The sequence below is a fragment of the Arachis ipaensis genome, chromosome B01 (assembly GCF_000816755.2).
Source record: "Arachis ipaensis cultivar K30076 chromosome B01, Araip1.1, whole genome shotgun sequence".
In the NCBI taxonomy this organism is placed as follows: Eukaryota; Viridiplantae; Streptophyta; class Magnoliopsida; order Fabales; family Fabaceae; genus Arachis; species Arachis ipaensis.
Genome location: NC_029785.2, coordinates 23,422,228 through 23,430,956, shown reverse-complemented (window position 1 = coordinate 23,430,956; position 8,729 = coordinate 23,422,228). Strand labels below are relative to the sequence as shown.

General features: G+C 32.7%; 1 protein-coding gene across 1 annotated transcript; it reads left to right on the top strand.

Annotated features, from left to right (window-relative positions):
- Positions 3,873-8,400, top strand: LOC107627477 (casein kinase II subunit alpha-2). Its single transcript, XM_016330309.2, has 10 exons — positions 3,873-4,303; positions 4,721-4,850; positions 5,429-5,623; positions 5,809-5,966; positions 6,934-7,024; positions 7,133-7,198; positions 7,463-7,545; positions 7,704-7,767; positions 7,871-7,939; positions 8,061-8,400. The coding sequence occupies exons 1-10, from the start codon at positions 3,978-3,980 to the stop codon at positions 8,118-8,120; spliced, it is 1,242 nt and encodes a 413-aa protein (XP_016185795.1). The 5' UTR covers positions 3,873-3,977; the 3' UTR covers positions 8,121-8,400.

Sequence of the window (8,729 nt, the reverse complement as noted above, 5' to 3'; positions counted from 1 at the left end):
AACTCCATCAACTCCATCAAATTGAATTTAAAATTAAAAATTAAAATTATATTTGATTTAAATATTACTTCTCAATGTAAAATAAACTTTTGTTTTCTTTAAAAAAAATCCGTTAATCTTCTCTTTAGATTTATTTATTTTTAAACCAATTTTTATACTTCTACACATATACGCATTCTTTTAAAATGTTTTATAATTTTTAGAGTCTTCTAAGACTTTTTATAGTCTTTTAGTACCTTCTAGAATATTCTAGAATATTTTGGAACTATAAGGAGAATTCTCAAACACTATAATTTGCTTAAGTTTTATCCAAACAGCGTTAAAAATAATATTCTAAAATTTACGATGGCATTCTCTCTACTTATTGGGCAGACGTCATTGTCACGTTCTATTTATAATAGCGCTCTAGGTATTATTGGAATTACCATAGATTTTCACGAGCTTCATACATCTACTGCTTGTTGTCCTTTCTACGACCAAGAGTTATCTCAATTTCTTTTGGTATTCCTCTGAGAAGATTACTCTTGGTATTCACAAGTTTAAACTAGCCACTCTTTTCAGTGATTTTCAACTCAAGTTTCTTTATTTCATCTGGTGTGATGAAGTTATTTGTAGCATTAATGTCGATAGTAACCATGACGAATTTTTCATTTATAAAAATCTTGACATTCTTCAAGTCTTTCTTTTTTACAGGACCTACCTTCTTGTCTGTCACATTATTCATGAGTTGGATAGATCCAACACATGCAGTCACCTGTGGCTGAGTTTCTCACTCTTCAACGATAGATACTCGGGTTCTTAATTTAAGATAATCTTCTATTTAGTGTGGCATCTTGCACACAAAATATTATCTTTTGGGCACAAAAGCCTTCTTTTTTTTTCTCGTACTCTTTCTTTGAAGAGTAGCTTTCATTTTTCTTGGTTGAGAAACTACTTTTCTTGTCTCCTCTACCTTTAGTAGAATTAGGTTTGGAGGAAGACTTGGTTTAAAGTCTCTTTAATAATACTCTATGAGTGATTCAGCTACCAAGATGGCTTCATCGACATCCTTAACATTTCTTTTTTGCAGTTCTTGTTTTGTTCAAAATTAGATCCCATCAGTAAAGAGGAATAATGCATCATCTAATGCTAAGATAGAAATTTAAAGTGTGAGAATAGTGAACTCCTTTACATATTCATTAATCGTACTCTTGTGCTTTAATTCTCTTAACTTCTTCCTTGTTTCATACACCACATTCTGAAAAAAAATTGTCTTTTTAACTCCCTTTTAAAATCTTTTCATGTGGTTATATTACAAGTTTTATTTTCATATTTATGCAATTTCTTCTCCACAAAAAAGTAGTAATATAAAAAAAGGTAGAGAGCTATAGTTGTGCCTTTAATGATTTTTCAACCGCTCATTGACTTTCGAAATACCTCTTCATTTGTCGTAAGAAGTTCTACACCTCTTGGGCATCCTTTGAAACTTTGAACTCCTTTGCCTTTGAGAGATTAATCTTTATCGTCTCCCTTATAATAGTCGATTGGAATTTTGCCTCTTCAAACGAAACTCAAATATCCTCGAATAGTAGCATTTTTTAGCTTGTCTTTTAGTTGGATCATGCTTTTCTTAAAAACATCGAATTCTCTCATAACATGAGATTCAAGAGTCACTTTGTCACATTCTATCCTTTGAAAATGCATATCTATAGTGGATAGAACATTCTCCACTAAGAAAATTCTTTCTTATAAGAAATTAGTATATTTATCTCTTAGGCCGCTTAAAAAATGGACCTTCTTGCTTTTTCATTGAGAAGGAAAAACAACTCTCCTCATTTGCGTCTCAACATGCTCCATGATCACATCAAAAGACATACTCAGGAACCACTTGTACTCCTTCTTGAACCTTACTTTGATACAAAATTATAACGGCCTTGGACACACTCCAATGCTACCGTGTTGATACTTGGACTCACTCAACCTCTTAAATTAAGACGAATTCAACCTAACCCTCAATACTTAGCAAAAAAGTTAATAACACAATAAAACACAGGAGAGATAAAATTTTGAAGGAAATAACACTTCACTAATGACTTGCACACCCCAATCCAAAACTCTCGCCCCTATTTATAAACATCCACCTCCTAAATAGACGGTTAAGATTTAATCCAATCAATGGTCTAGATTGAGTATTTAGAATCTTCATTACAAATATCTTACCTATTACATGTTTTTAAAATCTAAATACTTCTACATGTTCACTCTTCTATGCTTTATGACCTTTCAAAGTTTTTTAAGATTTTCTAAAAAATTTTAAAACCTTACGAAGTATTCTAGAACATTTCAAAACTATCTATCCTATTCTAAACATTCTAAAATTTATCTAATTTATATTCAAACACCGTTGAAAATAATATTCTAAAATTTATTGCGACATCTTTGTATTTTTCTCCTTATTTGAATAATTGAATTTTCTCATTCATAAAATACAAATATATTTTTGGTAAAAAAAAAAAAAGAAGACTCATACAATTTGAATATTATAATTCACACATTTAAAACTATATTTATAGGAGAACTAATAAAACTTATAGAAACAATATAAGAAATTGAATATTGGACTAAACATGACAATGATATAGTTAGAAAAAAAAGAAATTCTTTAAATTTTACTTAATGCCTTGGACAGTCATTGCTACAAGTGATAAAACGAATAAAGCTACTGGGCCAATCAGTCAAATCTGCCAACAAAAATAGGTCGGACTAAATTTTAAAATTCGCGAAATAAAAAAACTAAGAGGCCAGCAACTTTGTTAAATTCTAGCAAGCATGTAACCATCAAAGAAAAGTGAGTCATTGGATAAAATTTCATACCAATCTCACACCATTAAAACTATTATTGATGGCTATTTGATGGCTACAAATTACAAAAATTATTGGTCTCCTAGTATTTCTCATTAAAAAAGTATTAAATAGACTAATTTATTAATTTGCCAATTCACCATAAAATGAGATAGACTAGTATTTTAAACCTATTTTACTTGAGAAGAGGAGTAGTTTTTGATATAGATCTTGGCAGAATGGAGCAGAGGAAGACGGGTTACAAGCTTTGCCACCCTAGTCATTGCGTATGTGTTTGGATTATCATGTTGGAATAAATAATTTTATTCATAATCCAAATCATCCATATTAAATCACCAAAAATATCTCATAATGCGGAAGCGTACCTTTACTTATAAGAGTCAGAAAATTGATGAAAGAATTTGAATCTTATGGTTCTTTCGATCTTCCTCAACCAAAGCTTATGTTTGATAATTTTTATTTAAAATATATTATAATAAATTAAATATTGTTTGGATTACATTATTCAAAATCACTTTTAGATAAAAAATTACAGAAAATGACATAAATTTAAATAATTATTTTATGTTATCTTATAATTTTATTTTAAACTCAAACGAGTTTTTCAATTCTCCAACACACTTTCAATTCTCCAACACAAATCTAAACACGAAAATGGATCTTCTCCATTTTTCTTTTACCGGAGAGAATAAAATGTGATCTCTCACCTTTAATTTTATAGGTGGGACCAAAAATTAATAAGAGAAAAGAACAATGAATAATGAGATTAAACACTGAACACTATCCAATTTTTTTTCACTAGAGAAGATCCACTAAACACTATCCAATTTTTTTTTTCACTGAAGAGGATGCACTCCCATCTAAACACACCCTGCGCCATTGGTCACCGACTATATCCACAGCTTTCACTGTTGTTGAAGTTGCAAAGCGTCCAAGGAAGGAAGGAAGGAACCTTCATCAACACCCAGAAAATTGACTGAAAAAGAAAAAATAAAAAGAGACGGAAAAAAAAGGCAAACAACTTGTTACCATTTTTTCTTTTAATTTCTGAATTATAATAAAGTAAAAAATATAGTAAAAAAGAAATTCTAGAAAGAAAACCGGGTGTGGGGAATGAGAATGATAGTGTAGTGTCTATGTGCAAAAAAAGTCACTACACACGCATCAAATATGCGCACGAACCACCATCACTACTCTTCCGCTTGTTGCTAGTGTGCGCACTTGTTGCCTTGCGTGCGCCGGTAGCGCAATACCCTACCCTACGCACCCCCACCACGCACCTCACTAACGACACCACCACCATCCTCCACCACCACCATCACCCTTACATAAATCGCAGCAGAGCTCAGATCTCGCGTTCTTCCAATCGCTCACGCATGTCGAAGGCGCGTGTCTACACCGACGTCAACGTTCTCCGCCCCAAAGAGTACTGGGACTATGAGTCCCTCAACGTTCAGTGGGGGTAAATTTTCCTAACCCTAGTTTCAACGATTTCTGTGATGTCAATTTTCTTTTTTAGCTCGATTTGGATACCGAATGCTGTTCACAATGGAAGAGATTTTAGGTTTTGAATCCAGTGTGTGTTTGTGTATCACGTAGTTTGAGTCGTTTTCTTCATTTCCTTTCTGAAATCCTAGAGGTTTTAGCTGATTCTGTTGTTTATGTTATGATTATAACCCTTTTGATTGGAATTTCTTGCTATATGCTCTTTTTGGCCTGTGTTATGCATGCCAGAGAGGCTGAATCACGATGTAATTCGGAGCTAATTGATGAAAGCTGTTCTTGAGCCTGATCTTGGTTACCTTGCAGAAGATGTATTGTTGACTCTGATTTTGTTTTACTGATGTTAATTATTGATATACTGTTTGATGTTTTTCAGTGATCAAGATGATTATGAGGTTGTAAGAAAAGTGGGAAGGGGGAAGTATAGTGAGGTTTTTGAAGGCATAAATGTTAACAGCAATGAGCGGTGTATAATCAAGATCCTCAAGCCTGTCAAGAAGAAGAAGGTGATTTTCTGTACCTTCCCTTTGTGACCTGAAATCTTGTGAAACAATTATTCCTTTCAAAAGGAGGGGAAAACCAAAAAATTTTTCGTAAGGAACTTTGATATTTTGATAGATAGTAAGGATTATCGATATAGGGCATATCAAATGAATGAAAGAGAAAAAAATTCATAATATGATCAGCAACATTTCTATCACAATCAATCTAATTGTACCAAACTGGAACTTGAAGTTTCAAGAGAAGAAGTGTCTCAAAGTTTGGGGGGACAAAAATTAAATGAATTATCACCTGCATAGTTGAAACTTGACACATTTATGAAACTTCTCTTTTCAAAACATATTCAATTTGTAGCAAAACAAAAATTGTACCTTGTCATGTTCTTGGGAATGGACAAAATCAACTTCGGTTCTAATTTGATGACGTAGAAGCAAACATTTTTCAATTTAATAATGTATGATCCAGGGCCTTTTTTAAACGCTAGTGAATGCTGTGTGTGTGGTTATACAATTTTTAGCTTTATCTTTTTTGTTTATTCTGTGAATTTGTCTTACCTTCGAAGTTTTTCAACATTGTTTTGCAGATTAAGAGAGAGATAAAAATACTTCAGAACCTCTGTGGGGGCCCAAATATTGTCAAGCTTCTTGATATTGTTAGAGATCAACACTCTAAAACTCCTAGCTTAATATTTGAGTATGTCAACAGTACAGATTTTAAAGTTTTGTATCCAACCTTGACTGATTATGACATACGCTATTACATATATGAGCTTCTTAAGGTAATGTGATCCTTTAATCTCATGCGGTATGGTTGGACTGCTGCTATATGCCCTTCCATAGTGATTAATCAATGTATTTTCCTTTAGGAATAATTAGAGTATCTTTGTGTTGGATAAGGCTTCTTATTTGTTCAATTATGGGTTGGGGACCTTTCCTTCTTTTATGGTTTAGTTTTGAATTGCAGGCCTTGGACTACTGTCATTCACAAGGCATAATGCATAGAGACGTGAAGCCTCATAATGTTATGATAGATCATGAATTACGAAAACTTCGATTGATAGATTGGGGTCTTGCTGAATTTTATCATCCTGGAAAGGAGTATAATGTTCGTGTGGCATCAAGGTAATGTTCTCTGGCAAATTGACTCTCAACTCTATTCCTAAAAGTGAAGATATGTAAAATAGGTTTAAATCAAATTTAATAAGGCATCATTTAGTTACACAGCATTTTCAATTTAAGCAGATTGTTTGAACTGTTGCATGACAAGTGTTGGTATATCCAAAGGACATTACTCTGAAGATGTGGAAATGTGAACCAAAAATGCTTTGCTATGTTAAAAGTTTACACTAGATCATTTTTCTGAGCTAAAATGAGGGTTTAGAAGTGATTCCTTTTGAGCTTATACTCAACTGACAAGTATTTACAAAATCATTTAAAAAATGTGACAGTTTAATGTCTATGTTGTTTGATGCTTTAACACAATGATGACATTTGATCGAACTTATTAGGAAAAGCTTAGTTATTGCTGGTAAACTAGTCCTGATTTTCCCTTTTAATTGTATCTGGTGCTATTCTATTTAAATGGATATTCAAGTATATTAAGTATGATTGAAGATATTAAAAGCACAAAAATGAGTCATTTGTTCTGAGGGCTGTTACGCAGAAGGGATAAGCAAGAACCGCTGGTAGTTCAAAAGATGTACATTTAATGGTTATTTGTCTGGAATATTGGTCTGAGCTATCTTCTCTCTTGTTTCTCTGCCTGCCAGAACACACTCATGTTGTTTGGTCATATCTCCTAAAGTTCTTCTAACATTAAATAGTGGCATTTTTCAGGTTCTTAATCTTCCGTTAGGTTTATAGTCAGATACTCAGATAAAATATTAAATATCTATGGCTTCTGTAAGGAAAATAATAACTCCTAGTACGATTTTTTTAATAAAAAAATTTGTTTTCATTTGCTCTATATTTGTTTGTTAGATATGTAGTTGACAACAGACTAATGTTGTCTAAATTTTCCTAGATATTGCAATGTGATGATGAGTTTTAGTTTATCAAGTTCTTTATTGGCAATGCCTCTTTTTCTCAGATACTTTAAGGGCCCTGAACTTCTAGTTGATTTACAAGACTATGACTACTCATTAGACATGTGGAGCCTTGGCTGCATGTTTGCTGGAATGGTGAGAAATGTAGTTCCAGGTTACAGCGTACTGGTTAAATTGCCTTTATTTGTATTTCAAGTCCAATTTCATACATTTCTTTGTTATGATTTATTGTACTTCATGTAGATATTTCGGAAGGAGCCTTTCTTTTATGGTCATGACAATCATGATCAGCTTGTCAAAATAGCCAAGGTAACATTGCATGGTGGTTTGCATATGTATTCATATTGCAAAAAATGTCCATATTATTGCTGAACAATTTAATGACATGCTTTAGTGTACAATATCTCCTATGGGTTGTGTGTAATCAAAATATGCGGTAAATGATTTTATGCTGTGTAGGATGCTAAAATTTTATATCTAAATGAGTTGGCCCCTTCTAATGATTTTTTTTAAGGGATATTTCTTTGCAGATTTAATGGTTCTATTTTCTTTTCTTTTTTGTGTGATCTATAGGTACTTGGGACTGATGAATTGAATGCATACCTGAATAAGTATCACCTGGAGCTTGATCCTCAACTTGATGCACTTGTTGGAAGGTATCATATTGAATTTGATGTTGCTTAAAAACCTTTGAGACTTGTCCTTTGGAGTCTGCCGCCTCTATTCTGACATTGTTTCCTATTGATAGTTATATGAATAAAATAGCTAGATTTTGCACATCTTTAATATTTGTTTGTTATTTCCTTATGTGCAGGCACAGTCGCAAACCCTGGTCAAAATTCATCAATGCAGATAACCAGCATCTTGTGTCTCCAGAGGTCATTTATCCCTGTTCCAATAGGGCGCTAGGACTTGATTAATTTATACTGTAACTTCACAATTCTCATTATGTTTAATTATTTCAATATATTTAATATGCAGGCTATTGATTTCCTTGATAAGCTCCTTCGGTATGATCACCAGGACAGGCTAACGGCAAGAGAAGCAATGGTATGGAGATTTGTTTACATTTATATAAACGTTAGTCCTTTTCCATGTATAAAAATATACCTTAAAGTGCTGAATACTGAATGATCTACTAAATTTAAAGTTTATTTATCCTTGGTGTCAGGCACATCCATATTTCTCTCAGGTAAGAGCTGCAGAAAGTAGCAGAATGCGGACACAGTAACTTCATCATATTGATCCATGAACTTTTGAGGTTCATACATGTGGGACTGTTTTATAGTACCCTAACATGCAGCATGGTTGCCTTGTGTTGATTATAGTTGGTTAGTTTTCTTGTGCAATGTAACAATATCAATATGTTGTTTCTTTTGAATAATTTGATAATCGTTTAAAATTGTAATTCTATATTAAAGAAGTTCGTGATTATAGTCTCTAAGAACTTCAAATATTGGGCCCTCTCGTTTTATATTAAGGAAAATAATGAATTGAGTCTAGATGTATCATAACCGGGGAACGTCATAATTTCAGTAGTTAATTTTCTATGAAGATTACCCGATTCGTTTTGATAGATAAAAATTAGACTGCTGTATGCTCTGTTTTATAAGTAAAAAAGATAAGGTAGACCTTTTAGGAGGTTTAAGCTCAAGTATGCCGTATTATGTTTGTTGTCGATTTGGATGCTAGTCTTTTTTTTTTTTCTTTGGTTAAGTGGATTGGACAATCCCCAATCCTAGATATTATACTCATACTCATGCATTACATACTCACACACACTATATGGGTATACTATTACTAACATGGGTTTTATATTCCTCACTGAGGATTCGAATCT

Coding starts and splice junctions, on each gene's coding strand:
- LOC107627477 (XM_016330309.2), top strand. CDS start 3,978: ATGTGCAAAAAAAGTCACTACACACGCATCAAATATGCGCACGAACCA. Junction 5,624..5,808: donor ACATATATGAGCTTCTTAAG/GTAATGTGATCC, acceptor TTTGAATTGCAG/GCCTTGGACTACTGTCATTC. Junction 7,768..7,870: donor AGCATCTTGTGTCTCCAGAG/GTCATTTATCCC, acceptor TTTAATATGCAG/GCTATTGATTTCCTTGATAA.